The sequence below is a fragment of the Chanodichthys erythropterus genome, chromosome 15 (genome assembly GCF_024489055.1).
Source record: "Chanodichthys erythropterus isolate Z2021 chromosome 15, ASM2448905v1, whole genome shotgun sequence".
Classification (NCBI taxonomy): Eukaryota; Metazoa; Chordata; class Actinopteri; order Cypriniformes; family Xenocyprididae; genus Chanodichthys; species Chanodichthys erythropterus.
In genome coordinates, this window is record NC_090235.1 from 32,789,686 (window position 1) to 32,814,279 (window position 24,594).

Genomic DNA, 24,594 nt, shown 5'->3' on the forward strand with positions numbered 1-24,594 from the left:
AAATGAATACGCAAACGAATGAATAAATCTGAAAGAAAAAAACTCTTAGATCCAATATACATCAGATTTGGTCATATTTTAGAAAATGTATATTTCCTGTGACCATATACGCGTTTTGGCCTAAAGGATTATGATTCAATGTTTAAAATTAGTTTTATATACAGTAAAAGGCTATACATTGTACATTCCTTTGAATTTAAGCTGAAAACTAAAGTGGTATTTATTTTACTTAATTGATGATAATGGAGAGAAGAAAAAGCTGGAAAGCTAATAACCAGATAGGCCTATGAACTTCTTTAAAAGCATCCTGTATATGAACCTCATGCTGAGAAAATTCATGTCTGTACATCTCTTTTGCTTTTGTCAGTAATCATTGATTACTGTATCTATCTGTTGGTAGTCGTACTCAAGACTGGTCTTAAGACCATTTTTTGAAGGTCTTGGTCTTGTCTCGGTCTTGACTGCATTTGTTCTCGATCTTGTCTCGGTCTCAGACTAAGAGGACTCTTTTATTTCAAGACCGCAGCTGTGGGGATATCACTAAACTGCCAGTGCATTGTCTGATTTATTTGTTAACATTATTAATGTGATTGGATGTAAAACTTCCAGCTTTAAATGCAATCAAAAACTTATTTCTAATTGATTGATTGATTGATTGATTGATTGATTGATTGATTGATTGATTGATTTCTTTCTTTCTTTCTTTCTTTCTTTCTTTCTTTCTTTCTTTCTTTCTTTCTTTCTTTCTTTCTTTCTTTCTTTCTTTCTTTATTTATTTTATTGTCAGAATCAACAAGGGATTGTCAAAAATGTCACCAAAAGTAAAACAAATGCCCACAAAATTCGAGATGTGATCACAAAAAAAGTACTTGTATGAGATATTGATCAACATAAGATATAATTAAACAATCTCACTAGAGCAAGAGCTGTTTTCACAAATATGAGCACAATTGCAAATATGATTTTAATTTTGGTTTTGGTCTTGACTCTGTCTCGCCCTGCCTTGGTCTTGGTCTTGTCTGGGTCTCAACCCCTCAAAGTCTTGGTCTTGGTTTAGGTGGTAAAGCAATTAATGGTGGTAATGCTGGTGGTAAAGAAATGAATGGCACAGGCAAGTCACCAAATATATTTATCAGTGTCAATCATGAAACTTGCATGGTATAATTGCATTATTTCTTATTTTATTAATTCAGTGAGCTAATATTGTTTAAATTGTATGATACCATACAAAAGTTTGGGGTTGAAAAGATTTTTTAATGTTTTTGAAAGAAATCTCTTTATTTGATCAACAAATATTAATAAAGTAAGTGTTTTCTACTGTAATATATTTTAAAAAGTTATTTATTCCTGCGTGTCAAGGCTGAATTTTCAGCTTCATTACTCCAGTCTTCAGGCTCACATGATCCTTCAGAAATCATAATATCATGATATCGAATGTCACATAATATTTTTGTGGAAACCATGATACATTTTTTGAGGATGCTTTGATTAATATAAAGTAAAAAAAAAAAAAAAAAAAAAAAAAGGTAGGCTTATTGTAAAATGGCCTATTGACTAACTGATGTCCAATTTTAATGAGAGTGCATGTTGATATTTAATTTAATATGGTGTAATTATAATGTGCCACTCAATTAATTTTTAGTCTCGGGTTCATAATGGTCTTCCAAGAACACGTGAGTAATTTGATGCAGTGAAGTAAGTTAGGCTATAGCCTACTAACATGCTTCTTAAAGAGGTCCGAGGGGGAAAAAAATGAATTTAAACTAATAGAAAGACTATTTAATCCATTACTATCTGAGACATGAATCATAAAAACTCTGAGTGATGACCATAGCCTACATCACAGCTCCTGCTCCTCTCGCGCCTCCTGTCAATGAATGTATGAATGTGTCCGGGTGCGCGCACTTCCGCTGCCCCCGCCCGCGAGACTGGACCATCTGATCTTCATCCTACGTAAGACCGTCGCTCCGCCTCGCTCTCCTATCAGACCGTTTCCCCTACCGCATCCATTTTTGTGCATTCAAGAAATCTCTTGGAGTTAGCAGCAGCAACCAGGAGGGAATCTCGGGGAAGGTTGCGAGCGAGGACGCCGATAACCGCAATAAGAGATCGCGCGCCCTGCCATTGGACGATGCGCGAGAGCTCTCCATTCGCAGCCGCAGCCATGGGTTAGACTGCATTCAACATGATTGCGAAATAAAAGGCAAGCACTCGTTTTCTTTCCAAACACACTCGACAAGCATGCTCGGGATGCCCTCGGGTCCCGGAAACCGGCATGTAACTCGAGAAGCCCCAAGGGTTTTACACCTTATTCTCAGATGATGCTTGTTTTTATGAGCCAGCGTGACAAGCTACATTGTGAACCGTACTACAAGCGTTCCCCATGCTGTCACGGTGTTATATCGTTTAACGTTAGTAATGTACAACATCTACCATTCACATACACTGGCTGTGCTTCATAGAAGAGCTAATGTGTTGTCATAAAACATACCGCCTTCAGTATCAGGCCATAATGACATTTAGATTACACACTATACATATATAGCCTATATACTATACTCTCAAAAATATATATATTTTTTAAGCACTGTTCACTGAAAGGTTCTTCATTGGCATCACTGTTAAGAGCAAGATCAGTACAATTATGTATCCTTTAAACACAGACAGTCTATAGCAAGAGCACATGTGTAGGCTGCATGGATTCTCTGCAGATGCATTTAATTTTCATCCATTGCTCTCTCTGCAGCAGCTACACCTGAAAATGTCAGCTCGGGGGGCCCCGGCCGCATCCCCTGCGGCTCCTGCTCCGCCGGACATGCCGGATCTGAGCCACCTCACCGAGGAGGAGAGGAAGATCATCCTCTCGGTCATGGACCGACAGAAGAAAGAGGAGGAGAAAGAGCAATCCATGCTGAAGTAAGCCATGCTGATTGTGTTCAGCACCCTTAATAGGGGCCGTGCGGGCTGGAGGGCTCTACACTCTAAAATAATGGTTCTTAATTGGTATCCATGGAGAACCTTTAACATTCCATTCCACAAAAGGTTCTTTATAGTGGAAAATGGTTCTTCACAGTAAAAATGGTTCTTTTCAGAATTGTTTACTTGGGAACCTAAAACGGTTCTGCAATGGTCTCACTGAGAACCTTTATGTTAAGGAGTGTATGCGGGCTCGCAGTGCTGCAGTCACGGGCTTGTGAATGATGGCTGCATTTGTCTCTTTAAAACGCTCCCTGTCATTTTCAGCATGACTGTCTCCTGAAATGTAATACGTCTGCTTACGTAGACTGTCAATATTAGGCTATTGTTGAGAGGGGCCCGGACAAAATACCCGGGTTAACCACCAGAGAGGTCAATGTCACGCGCCTCGGAGGTTTTCGTCGCTCGCGCCGTGTGTGTCTGTAGTATTTTGCCTCAGTTATGGTCATTCTGTGAGGCTCTGGTGGGTTGGGTTAGCTGTGGGCGCCATCTTCGCTAAAAATCCCATCAGCTGCCGTTTACCGGAGATTACTACACGTTTTAATGCGTGCTGTCGAATAGGTCAGACGTTAAACATTAACGCGACAACTATATTTGCGCGATTGCGGTTGCCATGGAAGCTCCGCGCGGTGTTTTCAGCACCACGGCGCTGTCCACTCGCGCTCGCAGTGCGGATGTGTGTTTTCTACTGAGTCGATGCACGTATGGAGCGCGGTGTGTGTTGAGAGAAAGCTCAGCCTTTCTCTCTGTGCTTGTGTTTGCTTGACATACAGTATTAATCGCAAGGGTGCACCTGTTTTTTCTTGTGTGTATATATATATATAGGTAGTAGCTGACATGATGTCAAGCAGTGAGAGCGGTGTCCTGCAGTGTGACATGCAATACTTCCTTTACTTCTGTAATCCTTGTTTAATTGTTATAGTGTAGGCTACGCATATTTGAAAACATTGAGCTCCAGTGGGAGTCTTAGAATCTTACCTTTTGGAGTCAATATAGTCAAAAATATGCCTACTTTTGATTAGAAACTTAGTGCAGAATCTTAATTAATGCTTAAATAGAGCTGAATCTTATTTGTTTCATGACATAGAATATATATATATAATATATATATATATATATAAAAAATAATATTATATATATATATATATATATATATATATATATATATATATATATATATATATATATATATATATACATATACATATATAAATTTTTTTTTTATACATATTTTTGACTGTGCGCCCAAAGGTCAGAAGCATCATGCTGGATAACATGGATTAAAGATTTGCATTTTTTGAGTCAAATGCTACTATTTTTGAAAATATTGAAGAAAAATTGGCATGAATTGGTGCATTTCTTAGTATTTAATTTGTCTCCATCTTTTGTTTTAATTAATGCACCTGAGCTGTATGAGCTCCACAAGATTGTATGAAACCTAATGATCATGTTTTCCGGCATGATTTGAGAATGATCCAAAAGAGCATCTTGTGCTTCAGTGGAATCAAGAGCATCTGAACGTCTGTACAATGATTTCACATGGTCATCAAGTACTCATTTCTGTATAAGCACTGCTACACTGGACTTTGCTTTAATAGAGACAATATGAATTGATGCATGGTATTACCCACATTTCAGCTATAAGTGTATTGCTCATGGCCCCAAGGCACCGGAAAGAATGTAAAATATTTATTTCAACTATCCCATAATTAAGCATCTGTTTATCTATCAGTCTTGCAGTCTGGTTCTGCTTCTTCCTATTAATATTTGCTCTAGATGCAGTCAGCTCTCTGTTTAGAAAGTGAGAAAGAGAGAGTAGACATTATTTACTGGAGTGGCCCACTTGGCTCTAAGTTCCAAGGCTGGAGTGAACCCAGTGAACTTCCAATTCTGTGCCAGTGTACCCGCTCAGGTCTGTTTGTAGGCCACCTGACCACCATCGGTGCCAAACAGCGTGAGCTCCAGCTGCAGTACACCTCTGCCATGTGTCTTCTTGTCAATTGAAAACTGAGACTATTCTATTAGGAACTAACCAATTGAAACTGGTGTAAATCACCTCCTAGATAAATCCTGGATCACTGGAGGAAAAAAACAAAACAATCAGTAATTGCAAATATAAAAGTTACATAAAATCTCACACCTTTGCAATTCTAAAGCCTGAAATGGGCACTTTTTGTGACAGCAACCTCCTTTTTTATCAAAGGCTTAACTTCAGAATTTGAACTAAAATCAGTATTCTTATGATTGCTCTGAACATTTCAGACAGAATTCAACTAACTTTAAATTACTTTTTCATAAACTTAAAAAAATAAAATAATAATAAAAATGTCGGTCTGATGGGGTTGACTGTGACGGGGTTGTGATTTTTTGCCCAAATTGGCAACTGCTCTAAATCTAGTGAATAAATGGAGAGCGCATGGGATGCATGATATTAAAAAAATCATGAATAATGTTGAAATAACAAAGATAATTTTCACAAGTAATATTTTTCTATCTTTAATTGATGTAACAGGGTTGAATCGTTAAGCTTGACAAACACAATTTCACAACATAATTTAGTTATAATTATTAAAGAAGGTCGTAACTTGCCTGTGTCTGCTCACAATGTTGTTCAGAAGACTTCTAAGATGTCACTTCCTATTAATGATGTCACATAAGTATCAGTTGATTATTTTTATAGGGAGAGAATGGTTTGTGTAGGGGGGCTGAGAGGTGGAACTAAATTATGTGATTTTAATGAATAATCATGAATTTACTTAGAAAAAAAAACATTACCAGCAAAAAGCACAGATGGATTATTTATGGGAATGGCAAAATTTATGGACTTTTTTCCTCATTTTATTATTCATATGCCAAGTATACTTTCACAGAAGGCCTTGAGGGACATGACAAAATAGGTGGTGTCAACTGAAAAAAACATAATAATGTCTAATATGAAGATAAAATGTATGTCATGTTTTTAAACATTATTAAAGGAGACATTTCAGTTAATACAAAAAGCTTTTAAAAATATATTTTGGTGACCCTATAGATAAAATACACTGAAAAAGGTCAGAGGCACTCAAATCGTACCGGTTTCATGGAATGATATTCATATATATGTTTTACTGTGTTTTTAATCAAATAACAGCCTTGATGAGCAAGAGATAAAATAAAACAAAAATGTACAGACCCTAAACTTTTTAAATGGTATGTGTGAGTTTTTTCTATGTGAGCACAAATTCTCCAACTCCAAATGATCTGTTAACACTGTTGTTGTGTTGAAGGTATAATAGGACATTGATAGCCTAAAAATCAATGCTTTTACAGCCAGACTCGACCACATGGAAGTAACTAAGCATGAGGAGTAAAAACAGTAAGTTTTAGAGCAGGAAGCATTTTGGACACATTTCGACCTTCCAAATATTCTAATTGCTAGTACTTAAGTCTCACACATATGCTCTGCTTTAAGAGGTGTCCGGTGGGTTTATCCTCAGCTAGAGAATGGAACAGTGTAGCTATGTATTTAGTATGTGATTTCTCTCTTATTAATGGTGCTTAAATATCACTGATACTGTTGCTTATACTTTGAGATAGGATTTTAAAAAATATATAATCAAAGAAATGTAACAGTACATCTCTCTAAAAAAATCATTAGGAATCATTCATGTTGTATCATCATTCAAAGTCTGTTTTATTCTGCTAGTTGGAGAGACTGTGAAGTTCTTCACTTTAAATGAACTTAATCTGTTTCTGGCTGTATTGGAACGTGCCATGAATGTGTTTAACTGACACAGTTTTGTAAGGCCTGTGCCACTGGAGATCTCACAGTCATACGGTCAGGTGTCAATCTCTCTGATCTGGGTTGGATACTGTGGCTTAATCTGATCACTGTGTTATTAATTAGTAGTCTGTGTATATCACCAATGTCTTTCTCACAAATGTGTAATTAAGTGTCATGGATTTAAAATCCAAGTTTCCCAGGGGCATATGAAAGGTTGAGTCTGGTAAGCAGTTATTTATGACTTTTTGTTTGTAATACAGCTTTTTTTTTTTTTTTTTTTTTTTTTTTTTTTTTTTAACCTTTATTTAACCAGGAAAGGTCCCATTGAGTTACAATAACTCTTCTCCCAGGGAGTCCTAGCCAAGACAAGCGGCCAAAAGTTTCAATACATAAAAGACAGAACATAAATTACATTATACACCACACAAAAACGTCAGCAAATACAAACATACAATTGTATAAATTACCTAATTAAAAACAATTGCACTGTTCAGTCAGAGATGACTTTAAAAGGTTTTTAAAACTATTAATAGATCGGAGTGACACTAGATTTAAGGTATTTTGGAGTTCATTCCAGGCATTTGGTGCATAAAATGAGAAAGCTTTTTGCCCTATGGCTGTTTTTGTTGATGGAATACTTAATAGTAATTTCTTTGACGACCTTGTCTTGTAAACATTATTTTGGTAAATTAGTAAATTTGAAATATAAACAGGTAATTTACCCATTAGTGCTTTAGCAATAAAAATCAATAAATGTATTTTCCTTCTGAGGGAGAGGGAGGGCCATTGTACAGTTTCATACAGAGTGCAGTGGTGAGTCCTAGCTACTGCACCTGTAATGAAACGTAAAGCCGAGTGGTACAATACATCTAATTTTTTTAATAAAAGTGAAGTAGAGTGCATATAAATTAGGTCACCATAATCCAAAACTGATAGAAATGTGCTCTGCACCAACCTTTTCCTTGCTGAAAAAGGAAAGCACTTCTTTAATCTAAAATAAAAACCTAACTTGGGTCTGAGTTTTTTTTAAAAGGCTCTCAATATGGACCCCAAAAGACAATTTATCATCCAACCAAATTCCTAGGTATTTGTAGGAAGTCACTCTCTCTATTGGAGTACCACTTTGTGTTAAAATAGTGAAATCTTCAAGAGAATGAGAATGTGAACGTGTAAAAACCATTAATTTTGTTTTTTTAGCATTTAATACCAACTTTAATCCTACCAGAAATTTTTGTACCTGACTAAAGGCAGACTGTAAGTTATAATTTGCTTCCTTCAATGACATAGCAGAAGTGTACAAAATAGTATCATCTGCATACAGATGAGCATTAGCTTGTTTCAGATGCAAACCTAAATTATTTATATAAATGGAAAATAAAATAGGGCCCAAAACTGATCCTTGAGGAACACCCATTTTTACTTCTAGCAGGGATGAAGTACAATTATCTAATGCCACACACTGAGTTCTACCACTCAAGTAATTAGAAAACCACTTTAGCACATTGCTACTAAAACCTATGTTTTGCAATCTTTGCAGAAGAAGATGATGGTCAACAGTGTCGAATGCCTTAGATAAATCAATAAATAAAGCAGCACAAGACTTTTTGTCATCTAGAGCATTAACAATATCATTCATAACAGAGGTCATAGCCGTAATTGTACTGTGTCCTTGCCGGAAACCAGACTGAATGGGACTTAAAATACAGTTGTCAGCTAAAAAATGTTTTAGTTGCTCATTTATTAGAGACTCAAACAATTTAGCCAAGACAGATAGTCTGGAGATTGGTCGATAATTGTCTAAGGCTGACGGGTCTCCACCTTTTAATAATGGGAGGACAAATGCAGATTTCCATGACTTGGGGATAGAACCACTGTATAAACTAAGATTAAAAATGGAGGTAATAGGATCAGCAATCAAGTTTGCAGCAGTTTTAAGAAAATAAGGCTCAATCTGGTCTGGGCCAGCAGACTTTTTACAGTCCAAGCCTAACAGTGCCTCTCGTACTTCAGAGACAAATATAGGAGTCAAGTTAAAATGATTTAAACTTACACTAGACGAGTCTGTGATAGAGGTTACACTCTCTGCAGAGTTGGTTTGAAGTGCCAACTGAGTAACTATTCCTGCATTAATAAAATGCTTGTTAAAAGCGTCCACTATATTTTGTTTACCCCTTACTTCACCATGACTTGCTATTATAACTTCAGGGATCGTGGGGGGTGGCACGTCACCCGAAGAAGATCTAATTGCTTTCCAAAATGTTTTGGGGTCATTAAGGTTTTCATTTATTAAATTCAAATAGTATTCACTTTTTGTACTTTTTATTAATCTTGTGCATTTATTTCTTAATACCCTATAATTTAACCAACATGTATCATTATTATTTCTTTTTGCTTTGATCCATGCTTCATTCCGTTCTCTAATAGCTGTTGCAATAGAGTCATTAAACCAAGGATTATCTCTACCCCTCACTCTATATCTTCTAATAGGGGCATGCTTGTCAACTATAGCTAAAAAGGTCTTTTTAAAATAATTCCAGGCCAGCTCAACATCATCCATATCACAAACTAAGTTTAAATCACTCTGATGGATTTCATGAAGGAAAGCTTGTTCATTAAAACATTTATAATTTCGTTTAAAAATAAACCGTGGCTTGTTTTTAGTCAATTTGCAATTTCTAACACAGACAACCATACAATGATCACTGACATCATTACAAAAAACACCAGTAGCCAAGTACTTATGTGGAGCATTAGTCAAAATGACGTCGATTAATGTAGATTTGTCCATACGTTTTGGATTTAGGCGTGTAGGTGACTGTACTAATTGCGTCAAATGTAATGCATCACATATGTCTCTTAGCGGTGATGAAGTCGATAGCCAGTCCCAGTTCAAGTCTCCTAGGACAATATACTCGTTAGGCAATTTATGCAAAAAGTCAGACAGCAGGGCAGTTGCTCCAGCTGCAGCCGAAGGTGGGCGGTAGCATCCTACCACAGTCAGAGAAGCGCCATTGGGGAGATTTAATTTAATGGCACATAGTTCGAAGAATTTTGGCTTTGTTATAGATTCAATGGAGCAACATTCCAATGACGCCTTAGCATATATGGCTACTCCCCCTCCTTTACCCACACGATCCGTCCTGAAGAGATTATATCCTTCGATGTGAATCATATTACTTGTAATTGATGGTTTGAGCCACGTCTCTGACAAGACGATTATATCACTTTCTGTCAGTTTAGCCGACAGACGAATAGAGTCGATTTTATTAAACAGACTGCGCACGTTTACATGAATAAAACGCAGACCACTGCTAACTTTCAAATCGTTAGGGCTCAAAAGGTCAATCATTTCTGGTCCTGGATTGGGATGAATGTTACCTGATAGGAACAGTAGTAAAATAATCCAAAAACCTGATCTTGTCGGGCGTGCATTGCTGATTCCATAATCACGCTTGCAGGAGATGGACTGAAACTGCCATATTTCTGTCCAACTGAAAAGTTTGCACTTGTGCAAAGCCTTGATAGAAGAGTCATAAAAGTCCGATGAAACCATGTGGATTGATGTAAAGCCACCGGTATCAAAAAACAGCATAGTTGCAGAATTTGGGAGAATAATCCGAGACGATGCAAATGATCCGGGAGCATCCACAGTCGGAGAGCTCAACACATAAGCGAGCAGCAGGTAAATCGGTAGCCTCATATCGTCAATGCAGCCAGACCAGCTCGGTCCTGGTCCTCGTTTTGTTGTTATCGGATTATGTTATTATTTACTATTTACCAAGTTGTTAGCACAGATCTAAGACCCAAGATGAAAATTATTCCGAATCAGGGAACCCTTTAAACTTATAAAACACAAATACAAACACAAATAAACTACGCAGACAAACGAGAAAACACTGGCGCCGCCATCTTGGATTGATTTACTTACATTTATAGTATTTGGATGTGGTCATGAATTGAGAAATCAAATTTTCCTTGATCTTTTGACATAAGTGGTCAATGTACAATAAAAATATCCTGTACGTTTCAGAACTCAAAACTTCGTCATTAGTCCAAAAACAGCTTTTATTGAAAGCAAGCTCAGAAAACAACTCGTTTTGGATTTTGTCACATTATTACGTCATAGTGCAACGAAAGACCGCCTCTGCAGACAAAGATTAATGCCTACTTCTACGTCATTGCCTCTTTAGCCCCGCCCACCAATTCACACATGTCATGTAGTATGCAAATACAGGATTTCTCCAGCAACAAAATGACAGAAATGCCTCAGAGGATTCCTCGGAGATCCAGATCCTTGTGATCCTAACATTAAGAAAGCGTGGATGAACTTTACTTTTAAAGAAGTTCCAGTCAGATCACGTAAGACACTGTTTGTTCGCTTCATTTTACTGCAGATTCTTTTTTTAAATGACACAGTTCAACCAGGCTTTTCAGAGATACCGAAAATAAAAGATGATGCAGTTATGACCAGATTGGATCTGACAGTAATATATATATATATATAATATATAATTTGAGTAAAAGTGTTTTTAACATGTGTCACTACTGCTTTGTCTGATACAGATCGTTTGATATGTACTGAGTATTTATACTGTAGAGCCCCAGTCAAACTGAATAGTTGTGAAAGTTTGATTTGCTTTTCTGCTTTGGCATTAATGGAGTTAATGCGTTGGATTATCGGATACGGAAGAAGGCACGTAGATAACTCTGCTTTATTGTTTCGAAATTCGCTATAATCCTGAATAAAACTTCAGTCAGCGACATCTTTTGTTTTGTCATCAGTAAGACATTAGAACACGTTTAATTTTACTTAAAACACAACACTACAAATGACAGTTTTTCACTTTATTGAAAATGATGAACAATGAATAGCTTACAAGAACGACAGTGCGACAAACAATGGTACATTCAAATTCATAATTTACAGTAACCGTAATTACCACTATATAAACCTTTAAATTATATGGATTTGAACTGTAAAATAGACAGCAGTCCCGTAAAACCTAAAACATTGTTACCGTATTTTTTTATGGTAAAGTTCTGGCAACCACAGCTGCTGTGTTTTTACTGTAAATTTTACTGGGATTTTTTTTTACAGTGTAAGTCTTGGTTGTGGCAAATAAAGTTTAAGTATTTGGAGTTAAAAGGATAACTTACAGTGCACTGTAAAAAAATTCTATATACATTTACGGTAAAAAAATGTATTTCATTAACTGATATAATGTTAATTTACCAACTTATTGAAGTACTAATATCTGTTTTGTACCTTTGTGATACACTGACAACCACCAAACACATTGGTGATGAGAGTCACATGATGAATCAAAGTTCATCACAAGCAGATTTTCCACAAGCTGAGAAGGACAATACTAATATATAGAAGGTGTCATTCACACAAACACTAAACACCATCATGGTAACACATGACATTTTATGCAATTTTATGCATTTAACAACATTAGATGTAACATTAAATCCTAATGTACATAACTGATTCGAAAAATCTAAGTGTCACGTAGGGAATTGTGGGAATGTCAATTTATGGTTTTTTTATGGTAAATTATACAATGACTTGTTATTTTTCACTTCCAAAAACTGTAAATTTAAAGGTATTTTACTGTAAAATTACATTAAATGTACTGTAGATCTATTACAGTTATTCACTATGTATAGTACGGAAACTTTCTGTAAACCAATTAACTGTTTTTCACAGTAGCATTTTTACAGTCTTTTACTGTTAAAATCACGGTCATTTTTTACAGTGTATAAAGCATATGTAATATACAAAAATGATTTGCATTGTTGGCAATTAAATTTTTTAAACTATGTAACGAGATATTTTTCAAAATCAGAAGTTTTCAAAATAATTCCACACTTGTAATGGCGGGGACGTTGAAAATGATTTTAATATGCAAAACTGTCATAAAACCAATCCAAAAATCCAAAACCAATCATAGCAGTGGACGTGTACTTCCAAGACTTGAATGTGGCATGCCTATCAAAACGGAGTGTTCAAAAGAGAGAGGGTTAAAAACAGGGTAGAAAATAACTTATTACTTCTAAATTAGGATCTTTTTTTATTTAAACATTATAAGTGGACCTCAGAAAACATTATACAAATAAACAAAGCAGTTCATGACCCCTTTAAGACATACATTGAAACACCCATGCTAATGTTGAACTAAGATTTTTTAGAAAAAAAACCCAACAACTATCAGTCTGGTCATGTTGTACACATTCAGAGTAATCTGTTGTCATTGCATGTGTAAATAAAAGTTAAAAATAGTTCAAAACTTGTGTTGAGCAATCTGTTTGCTCCGTGTAGCTGTTTTTGAATGTATTGCACATCCCCATTATCAGTAGCTGATTTTGAAATGTATTTTGGCAGAGCATGCTAAAAGAGCACAGCACAAATGGTCATCTGAGGTGACACTGTGCTTTCTAGCAGATACGTTCATATCTTGTGCACTCATTCCTGAGTATTAAGTGCTAAGAGTGATGATCTATGGAAAAATGAGGCTTCTTGAAGATTAGGGAGTTTTTTGCAATGTCAGTTATGTACTGGTTAAGTATTAATCAAGTAAGTGCAGACCCACTGCAACATGTTAGAGTTTGTATCTTCGTCTTAGTGTGTCTGTTTTGATGTAGGACTTAAGTCTCACACGCTCGGCTTTAAGAAGTGTCTGGTGGGTTTGTCCTGCTCAGCTAGAGAATGGAACAGTGTAGTGGTCTGATAAACCTCTGATAAAAACTCTCATCCCTTGTTGAATACAGATTTTAGTGCATTTAAGTTTAGAAATGTCCATATGACAGCCATTTCAAACAGGGTTTAAAGGTGAGGTGCTTCATTTATAAATATTAAAATTCTTTCTTGTATTCCAGTTTAATGTGCAGAGTCAGCTCTGAGCCATTTATAGGCTGACTTGAGTGCAAACAAGTGGTTTGCACTCAAGTTCAAAACTTTGTTTGCTTGTTTGAGCACCTTGGCATGCCAGATTTTGGCTGTACCCGTTGAGTGAGTTTGGAAGTATAATTGTATAATTGAATTGTTTTGCTTGTAGTGTACTTTGAATCTTAAAAGAATATTTATAAAAAACGGCTCTTGCAGATAATAATATATTAAGGAAATAAAAAGGCCACTTAACTGCACTTAAAGAGAATACACTTTCATGACTTAAGTGCACTTTGTAATAATGTCAAAATGAAAACTTTTACTTGAGTACATTTTAAATGATTTTGTTTTAATAATCTTTTGTCATGCTTTAAGAAGTACACTTATTTTGATGTGTTGACTAACAAACTAAAACACATGGACTTGATTATAATTTTAACTTAAGTGGTATTTGATATTACATTTAAAGTTATTTAAAATGTACTAAACTGCAACTTCATCATTACAAATGTGTAATTACAAATATATTTAAAAGTTTCAATGGAAATTACATATATAGTAATAGAAATTATTCTACATTAATAGAAGTAAGGTTCATTAGCTAAACATTAGTTAATGTATTAACTAACATGAACTAACCATGAGCAATACATTTGTTACTGTATTTACAAATTTTCGTTAACGTTAGTTAAGAAAATACAGCTGTTCATTGTTAGTTCATGTCAGTTCACAGTACATTAACTAATGTTAACAATAATGTATAGTAAATATATTTTAATAATGTATTAGCAAATGTTGAAATTAACATTAACATAAATAAATGCTGTATAAGTGCAGTTTATTATTAGTTCATGTTAATGTAGTTAACTAATGTTAACTAATGAACCTAATTGTAAAGTGTTACCAGTATATTCGGCAGTAAACTTTAACCATATGTGACCCTGGACCACAAAACCAGTCATAAGTCGCACAGGTATATTTGCAGCAATAGCCAACAATACATTGTATAGGTAATAATTAGGATATTAAGTAAAGATCATGTTCCATGAATATATTTTGTAAATTTCCTACCGTAAATATATCAAAAACCTATTTTTGGAAGTAACATGCTTTGTTAAGGCGATATTCTCAAAATTTTGATTTTTTTGCACCAGATACCAGATTTTCAAATATTTTTATCTCGGCCAAATATTGTCCTAACAAACCACACATCAATAGAAAGCTTATTTATACAGCTTTCAGATGATGTGTAGATCTCAGTTTCCAAAAATTGACCCTTATGACTGGTTTTGTGGTCCAGGGTCACATATTTCAAAGACAGTAAAAGTAATTATTTAATTAAATAATTAATTCAATGCACATACCTTCTTCATCTATGCCGGGACTGAACCTCTTATGTCTGGTTTGTTCTGCTAATATAAATGTTGCTGGTTTAGTGTCAGGAAGGGCCACTAATGAAATGAATTACTGGGAACTGCCTGTCACTGCTGTGCCCTTGGGTAAAGCACTTTTCCCCAAGATTCTCCAGGGGGACAGTCCCGGCAATTAGCGCACCATAATTTGCTTTGGAAAACATGTCTGCTAAATGACAAATAAAGTTGTATATCTAAAAGTACATTGTATCTATTATGTGCTTTCAGCTTTAAATTCAGAATCTGAATTGACTTCTTTTAACATCCGAGTTGGAATTTGATTGGACTTGTCTGTATGTGTTCGTAATTGTGTCATAATGTCACGTAATTCAAAGAGACAGATTTAAGAGAGATAGTCCTTAGGGTATTCCTTATGACAGCACCATGAGTAAGTGTGTGGCGTTTAAGTGTGTGGCGTTTGGGGAATGCTGTGCCTCTTGTTTAATGATGTCATTAAAAGTCATTTAGCCCCTCTGTGATTGGCTGCCTGTTCAGATAAACTTAGACACTTAATGAATCTACTTAACATTTTAATAAAAATGTGTGACCTTTTTGTTTATGTATGTATAATATAATACATTTATAAATAATATAGGCTCTGTCTTTATACTGTTATACTGAGTTGTTTTGGGATTTGCAGTTTCATCTACTGTTAGCTACTGTTGCTTTAAATGTTACATTCAACAGAGAAAGCCACATTATTTTTCCATTCAAACTGCATTAAAACTTTTGTGTCTGAATTGGTCTGGCCAAGCGAATATTTTAGCCTGAGTTTAGCTGTGCTCCAGAACCTAGTTAGCTTAGCAACATGCTAACACCAATCTCTATAGAGTGCTGCAGTGATGATTATTGTATAAAATAAGCTCTATGACTAAAAAAATGTATGATTCTTACATGTTTTGTTCATCATGATAATCTTCAGAAATGAACCTTTAATGAAATTTGAAGTCTAAATACAAGTAAAAAGTTAAACATAGGCTATAAACAAACTACATCACAATCACAACTTCAGAGTCTCCACCATTAAGCTTCAGAAAACTCTTTCAATCTTTATTTAAAAACATTTTCCCTGAAAGTTTGAGTTAGAATACTTTGCAAGAGTGCAATTATAGTCCCCGACAACCTCTGCAGTCCCTTTTAGATACTTGTTAGGAACTGCATTTTCAAGAACTGCATTTTTATGTTGTAACTTAAGTATAGTGTTTCAAATGAGACATTGCCTCTAATAGAAGGATGCTGCCTATGTAGACAGTAGATGGCAAAGCAGCTCACTGTATGACACTGGGCGAGAGCCGCGAGGGAACGGCGCGAGGCCGGTGACGCAAGTGATAATGAGCATCACCTGGGAGGCGCACCGGCCTTGAGTCTCTCACGGAGGAACTCCGGGAGCATAAAAGGAGGAGCGACGACTGTGAAGGACGAGAGAGGACCAGGCCTGGACTTTATTTTATGTTTTATTATGTTTGTGTGGCCGGCAGACGTCCGCGAGGGTCTGCCGGCATTACTTTCGTTTTGTTCTTTGTTTATTTTATATTAAAGTTTTGTTGAACGTTCGCCGGTTCCCACCTCCTTAGACGACCTGGTGGTCCCAGGCTCCTTCAGGAGCACCATATCGATACCGAACTTAGTGCGGACACCCGATCAACATAGTCCACTGCAGCCCAGAAGCCCTGAGCTCAAGCGATCCTCCAGCCTCAGCCTCCCAGTAGCTTGGATTACAGGCGTGCGCCACTGCACCCTGCCTCGCGCCGTTCCCTCACGGCTCTCGCCCGCTCTGGTCGCCACAGACACTCTACTGGTTTGTATTATATGTATGTGTACGTGAGTTGCATGTATGTGACCAAGCCTTTTTTCATACTCATGCTTCTATGAATAGGTTGTGGCGTCTGAAGCTCTCAGTCAGACACCCCCTCCCCCAGCACTCAAAGAATCATGGAATTAGACACTGAGCAACATTCAGAACTTACACTAAGGACTTTGCTGAAGCACAGAATATGCCTGTTTTCCTTATTGTGTGCAGGAGATCATTGGGATTTTTTAATGCTGCTTAATAGCCATTAGATTCAGTATATAACATGAGCAACATTAGATGTGGTTTTCTCCTGGAAATTTGAACAAAATATTAGCTGAGCAAATATTGCTAGTTTCAGTTTTGGAGCCTCACTCTATGAAGTGCCAAAAGTGATTGACATCTCCGGCCTTTTTCAAACATAATATTAAAAATGCATAAAAGATTTTGCTTGGTGTATACAACTAATTAATAATTATTTCATCTGGAATGTTATTTTGTGGGTTTTAGTGAAAATGACCAAGAGGAAGGAACTGTCCTCTGCAACAGAAGAGGATATTATCAAAATGACTAAATCTGGTCAGTTGACTTTGGATATTGCTTGTGTTCTGGATTTGAGAGATCACAGTGTCCACAGAATTACTGCAAAGCACCGTGAGAATTTAAAGCAGGTCCAAAAAGACAAAGTGATATTTTTCAAAAGAGATTGAAAATCCCCTCAATGGTTGTACTCTTCAAAATAACTTCCAAAGCCTTGGATGAGACATGCAATTGTGAGAATCCTCCAGCTTCATCTTGCACTGCAAGGCGAGCATGGAGGATCTGTTTGGAGATCGAACGTGTAATTTCTTACACAATAACAATCCTAAACACACCGTGTACAATGCTACAGTGGTGCAAGTGCACTTGATCTCTGCATCAGAGCCGCACTGTATTAGGACTTAGTGTCAGGCATTTAGAATGGCCAGTGCTGATTGGCTAATCACAGGTTGTAATCTCTTTACTTGTTCTGAAAGGCACAGTGTTTAGCTGGCCAAACTCACACTGGGATTTCCACAGAGGACTGATTGCTCTTTGACCATAAAATATTTCCATATTAAAGTCTGGTAATTTCCTTGTTCCCCTCGTGATGCTATAAACTCATCTCTGTGATATGAGACCTTTTACGAGAACTTAGTCTCAAGTAATCAGTCTTATGTTAGACCTGTTGTGTAACAGGATTAACACTTATAGTAACCATTTTAAAAGTTGCTGTACAAGTATGGTCCTTTTTACACAGACTATACAACAACAGTACAGTAATTGTAAGTTTTTACATTTGCATGTGATTTAAAAGGATGATATTCCACATTAATGTTGCTCGTTTGTGTAGTGAGTGGAGTAAAGTTATGATCTTAAAAAATGTTGTTTTGTCTTTTTTATGTTATGTGTAAAATATCTTAAATTTTGTCAGTCAAACACTTTATTAAAAAAATGCGAGTTGTGGTTGCCAAAATATTACTTTAAAACTACAGTAGCATTATTTTAGGTTTTACAAATTGTCTTTAAATTTACAGTAAAAAAATATATTTCATTAACTGATATAATGTTAATATTACCAACATAGTACTAAAATGCGATTTGTACCTTTGTAATACACTGACAACCACCAAAAAATACAAGTGGTAAAGAGCCACATAATGAATCAAAATTCATCACAAGTAGCTTTTCTACAAGCTGAGGTATAAATACTAATATAATAAATGTATTCATCAGACAGGAAATGGAAGGCCAAGTTGAGCACATTGCATTGTGGGATATGGTGTTCCATGCAGAACATCCTGGTTGTACAGTATGCTGCATATTTGAGCATAATATTGTATAGAGTATGCATATGTTGCAGAAATAGTACAGTACTGTACAGTCTCCTGAGCACTGTGGATATGTGATCTGTGTATATTTAGGTCAGGTGTGTTTTACAAATTATTATTTGTGGGGTTTTACAAAAAAGGTCTTCAGATTAAAGATTAATTTCATGTTAATTACAATACCAAAACACGCATATGAATTTTATATTAATTTTGTTTTTTTTCTGTACACACATGACTCATGTTTATTTTTATAATCATCTACCTATTTATTGAAGCTGTCATTCTTTATTGATCTCATGAATTTATCTCAAATGTTGAATTTGATTAATTTTGTATCACAATATATTAACAAAATTATTTCCATTGTAAAATAAAGTTTATTCTAATAAGAGATTGTCTTAATTTTAATGGCAAAAATACTACATCGTCTGCAGTGGGTTTAGTACTATTTTTTTTTTTCAATACAGTCCTCATGTGTGGAATCTCCAGCACACTTACGTACCATCCGAATTATCAGAGGAACACCAAACATCCATATCCAGCCTACATTTCAGACTTCATAACCTTTGATGATAATTAAATACCACAGAAGCTAAAAAAAATAAAATAAAAAAAAAAGGTAATTGTGACTTTTAATTTCAAGTTTTTATCCCCCGGTTTCACAGACAAATCTTAAGCCTAGTCCCAGATGCATATTTGAGCTGTTTTACCTGAAAGCAACTTGTACTGACTTATCTTAAAATATGTCAGTGCCATTGTTTTGTCTCAAGATGCACAGCATTAATGTTTTTTTTTTTTTTCTAAGGCAGGTTTAAAAAAGCTACTTAAATGTCCTGATTAAACTAAGGCCTAATCCTGGTTTAGCAATGTCTGTGAAACCAGGTCATAATCTCACAATTTTGAGTTCATTTCTCAGCACTGCTAGTTTGGAATTCTGACTTTATTTCTCCCAATTGTGAGAAATAAAGATATAAACTCACAATTCTGACTTTATTTCTCATGTTTGTGAGATATAAACTTGCAATTTATGAGTTATAAATTCAATGCAATTCTAACTTTATAACTTGTCAATTTATATAAATATGAGGTAACACAAAAGGCGAAATTCCCTTAATCATCCATCACATTAGGTAAAACCAAAGAATATAGATCTGATGTGCTGCGAAAGATTGTTGAGCTTCACAAAATAGAAAGTGGCTGTAAGAAATTCAAATTTCCACCATCAGGGAACAATGGGTTTGGTGTACACTGATAAAAAAAGTACCCCATGTGTGTGGTTAAATATACTGCTGGATCTTTAATGTTCTGGGCATATTTTTCTGCTGGAGGTCCTGGACATCTTGTTCAGAGACATGGCATCATGGATTCTATCAAATACCATCAGGGAAAAAAAAAAAAAAAAAAAATCTTATAATGGGCCATGGTTGGATCTTCCATAAGGACAATGATCCAAAACAAACATCAAAATCAACACAAAAATGGGTCACTGAGCACAAAATGAAGGTTCTGCCATGGCCGTCCAAGTGTCCTGACCATAGAAAACTGAAGAGGAGATTGTATCAACATGGACTGATACAATGGAAATTCCCAGAGATTCTGGAGGAATGGTCTCTGATCTTTTCTCAGGTGTTCTCCAAACTCATCAAAACTTTTAGGAGAAGATTCAAAGCTGGTATCTTGGCAAAAGGAGGTTGCAAAAAGTATTGAATAAAAAGATGCCATGAATTGTGGCCAATGTGTATTAGAGAAAAAACATTTATTTCATAATGAGATTTTCCCCATTTTCAATTGTTTTACTTCAACGAAAGGTTTTTTTTTTTTAAATAAAGGGTCCAAAGGATTAACAATCCAAATTTATTTTCACAGGCTTCTTTGTTCATATTTATTCCAATAATTGCCAATAATTCTGACCACAAATGTAAAAAAAAATATTTTTATATCTCGCAATTCACACTTTATAACACGCAATTGTGAGTTTATATCTCACAATTGTGAGAAAAAGACTCCAAATTTTGAGATAAAAACTCACAGTTACAAGAAAAAGAAGTCAAAATTGTGAGATAAAAAGCTGCAGTTACCTTATTTCTTTTTTATTCTGTGACAAGTCATAATTGGTAAAGGTTAACCAAATTATGCTCAAATGTCATTAAATATTATTATTATTAATAATAATAATAATAATATTTAACAATTTGGCAGATTATTTTGGCAACCCTAATATATTTTTATTTACTTTTATTAGTTTTCTAACTTCATTATGCCATAATTTAATTTGTTTATGATTTGTCAGTTTTTGATTTTGTCTTATGTTTTGTGTGTGCTGAGCTGTTGAACATATCTTTTTAGGGAACCTCCTAAAGAAGACACAAAGCCTCAACCAGCTCAGTGAGTAAAAGCAAATTCTTTCAGCGTACTTTGAGCTTTCAGTCTTCCTTTTTCGCCCTTTGCTGTCTATGATACATCCCTCAGAGCTGCCCTTTGATAAGTTATTTGGCTTTATGATGTTCTAGCTGAAAACTCAGGACTAGCCCTTGTAGTTCCCTTTTCCCTACTGGATGTATTTTACAACTCTTACTTTGATTTACTGAAACTGTTCCTGCTTTCTCATCCTACTAACCTTTGGGTTGTACATTTAGTAGCAATTTTGTGTTGCTGTAGTGACCCATATGTACACGTAGTTGGTCAGTTGCTCCTCCACAGTGCTCCAGTATACAGAACTACTGTCCTCTTGTGATTCAAAATCACCTGCTTTCGTATTGTGGCTTCTTTCTCCATCCTTAGTTAATGCTGCCATTTCTCTGATCACTGATCTATTGTATTACACTCTTGTTTTCCAGTAAAACTATTTAAACATCCTTCAAACAAGATCAGTTTAGTTGAGAAATAAAACTGAAATTTGTTTTTAAGAGACTATATCTTTAAGAATGTTTTTTACTGTCTTATCCTATTTGCAGATAGTGTTTTTGCAGTGTAGTGCATTAGAAAATTGTTTTGTTTTTACAATGTAATGACATTTTAAAGTACGCTGCATGCACTCCTGGAAAAAAAAAAATAGGGTCAGTAAGATTTTTGAAAAGTCTTTTATGTTCTCCTTCATTTATTTGATACAATTTAGAATACCTTTTTTTCTGTTTGTATATATTTTAAGATCTAATTTATTCCTGTGATGGCAAAGCTGAATTTTCAGCTTCATCACTCCAGTCTTCAGTGTCACATGATCCTTCAGAAATCATTCTAATATGTTGAAAAAAGTTGTGCTGCTTATTATGGTTTCCACAAACAAATATTACTTTTTTTTTTCAGGATCACATGATGAATATAAAGTTCAAAAGAACAGCATTTATTTAAAATAGAATGTCTTTACTGTCAATTTAATACTTGCTGAATAGAAATATTAATACAAAATTTCTTACTGACATCAAAGGATGAGCTTTTTCAATATTTTCTCTTCTCTTTGGACATTGAGTGTACAATTTCCCAAGTGTACAATTTGCCAACATGCCATATTCCCATTATGAGAATATAACATTCTCACATTACAGATTTTGTGGCCTGACAGTTATTGTTCAATAATAAATCAGGAGCTATTGCTGATAATCTCAAAGGGATAATCCATCCAAAAATGAAACTCTGCCATCATTTACTCAGCATCATGTCACTCTAAACCTGTTTGACTTTCTTCTATGGAACACAAAACGAGATATTAGACAAAATGTCCAAGCCGAAAAACAGCTGCGTAAACTCAACATGTCCTATTGTGTTCAGGTTTGCAGTGACATGAAGGTGAGTAAATGATGCTTTTTTATTTTTGGGTGAACTATTTCTTTAAATAGAGAGAAACAGCTAGAAGGTTCAACTTATTCAGTAGCAAACATTTGCGATTAAAGCAAAATTGAACAAAATGTTTTGGGATTCCTTGGTGTAGTTCCACAAAATGCGAAGAGTTAGCGGGATAGAGAGAAAACACATTCGTTGCCACTTGATGTTGCTGTGCTTGTCTGAACAGGTGGAACCCTTTCAGTGGAATCACTGAGCTGGTTAGTAATGTTCTTCAGCCCCAGTCAAAGTCCCCCAGTGAGGAGGAGCCAAAGCCGTAAGTACAGTGCAGGGGCTTCAATTCATGCCGCTAAAAGTAGCTAGTTCCCTTGTGTTGTGCTAAAAATCCTTCACTTAATTTGGAGTTCCCCATCAAAAAATGTTTTTAAATCTCTCATTACGTTATATTATCATCAAATACTGGATTCAATCTTTTTGTCAGCTTGTTTTCTTTCGATTAGAGATTTTGTATTTCTTTTTTGGAACTGACTGATCATAGGCCTCATTGATCTGAGAGTAAAAACCTCAGGTTTTTTTTTTTTTTTTTTGAGGTGAATAAACTTAAGTAAATTAAGTTTCACTCAAATTATTAACTTTTTCACTCTTTTTTCACTTATGAGGTGCATAAGCTCAGATCAGTGAGGCCTACAATCAGTCAGTTCCAAATACAAAACCTGTGCTGATTTAAAGAAAACAAGTTGAAAAAAGATTGACTCCAACATAGCATAATGAGAGATTTATAAGCATTTTTTTTTTTTTTTTTGATAGCCAGGAACGCAAGTGTAACAAAGTGGGAAAAAATTCTCCCAAAAGTACAAAACTTATCAAAAAAATTTGGGAAGTTGTTATGCCCTGTGTGAGCAAAGACAGTAAGTTTTGGTCCAATGTGATAACATTAACTAGCATTTTTGAGAAAAAGAAAATCCTCTCTGAGTCTTAACTAGTATTTTCAGCAAAAGGAAAATCGTCTCTGGGTCAAAATGACTGGATCACAACATGAGGTGTGTTCCATTCGACTGCAAATGGACTGCGATGTGAACTTCACAGGGTATTCCACCATCTTAAAGGTGCCATCGAATGTTTTTTTACAAGATGTAATATAAGTCTAAGGTGTCCCCTGAATGTTTCTGTGAAGTTTCAGCTCAAAATACCCCATAGATTTATTTCTATTCATTTTTTTAACTGCCTATTTTGGGGCATAATTAGAAATGCGCCGATTCAGGTTGCGGCCCCTTTAAATGCTCGTGCTCTCCGCCCACGGAGCTCGTGCTTGCCTTAAACAGTGCATAAATAAAGTTTATACTGCTAATATAACCCTCAAAATGGATCTTTACAAAGTGTTCGTCATGCATGCAGCATGCATGCGTCGGATTATGTGAGTATTGTATTTATTTGGATGTTTACATTTGATTCTGAATGAATTTGAGGCTGTGCTCCGTGGCTAACGGCTAATGCTACACTGTTGGAGAGGTTTATAAAGAATTAAGTTGTGTTTATGCATTATACAGACTGCAAGTGTTTAATAATGAAAATAGCGACGGCTCTTGTCTCCGTGAATATAAACTGTGGTAACTTTAACCACATTTAACAGTACATTAACAACATGCTAACGAAACAATTTACAAATATCACTCAAAATATCATGTTATCATGGATCATGTCAGTTATTATTGCCCCATCTGCCATTTTTCGCTATTGTTCTTGCTTGCTTACCTAGTCTGATGATTCAGCTGTGCACATCCAGATGTCCTGCCCTTGTCTAATGCTTTGATCATGGGCTGGCATATGCAAATATTGGGGGCGGTACATATTAATGATCCCGACTGTTACGTAACAGTCGGTGTTATGTTGAGATTCGCCTGTTCTTCTGAGGTCTTTTAAACAAATGAGATTTATATAAGAAGGAGGAAACAATGGAGTTTGAGACTCACTGTATGTCATTTCCATGTACTGAACTCTTGTTATTTAACTATGCCAAGATAAATTCAATTTTTAATTCTAGGGCACCTGTAAGTGAGATTCCAATCCAAATTGAGCGAACATGTTCAGTCCGAAGGGCACTGCGAATGGCATAGGGAATAAAGGAACATCTTTAC

General features: G+C 35.5%; 1 protein-coding gene across 7 annotated transcripts in view; it reads left to right on the forward strand.

Moving 5' to 3' along the window:
- Positions 1-1,851: 1,851 nt before the first annotated feature.
- Positions 1,852-24,594, forward strand: part of rims2b (regulating synaptic membrane exocytosis 2b) — a 175,980-nt gene continuing 153,237 nt past the window's right edge. For all 7 annotated transcript variants that reach the window (XM_067361808.1, XM_067361809.1, XM_067361804.1 and 4 more), the window contains exons 1-2: positions 1,852-2,203; positions 2,747-2,916. In XM_067361808.1, coding sequence (XP_067217909.1) covers positions 2,762-2,916 — 155 coding nt within the window. In that variant the 5' untranslated portion in view covers positions 1,852-2,203; positions 2,747-2,761. The remainder of the gene's footprint in view (positions 2,204-2,746; positions 2,917-24,594) is intronic.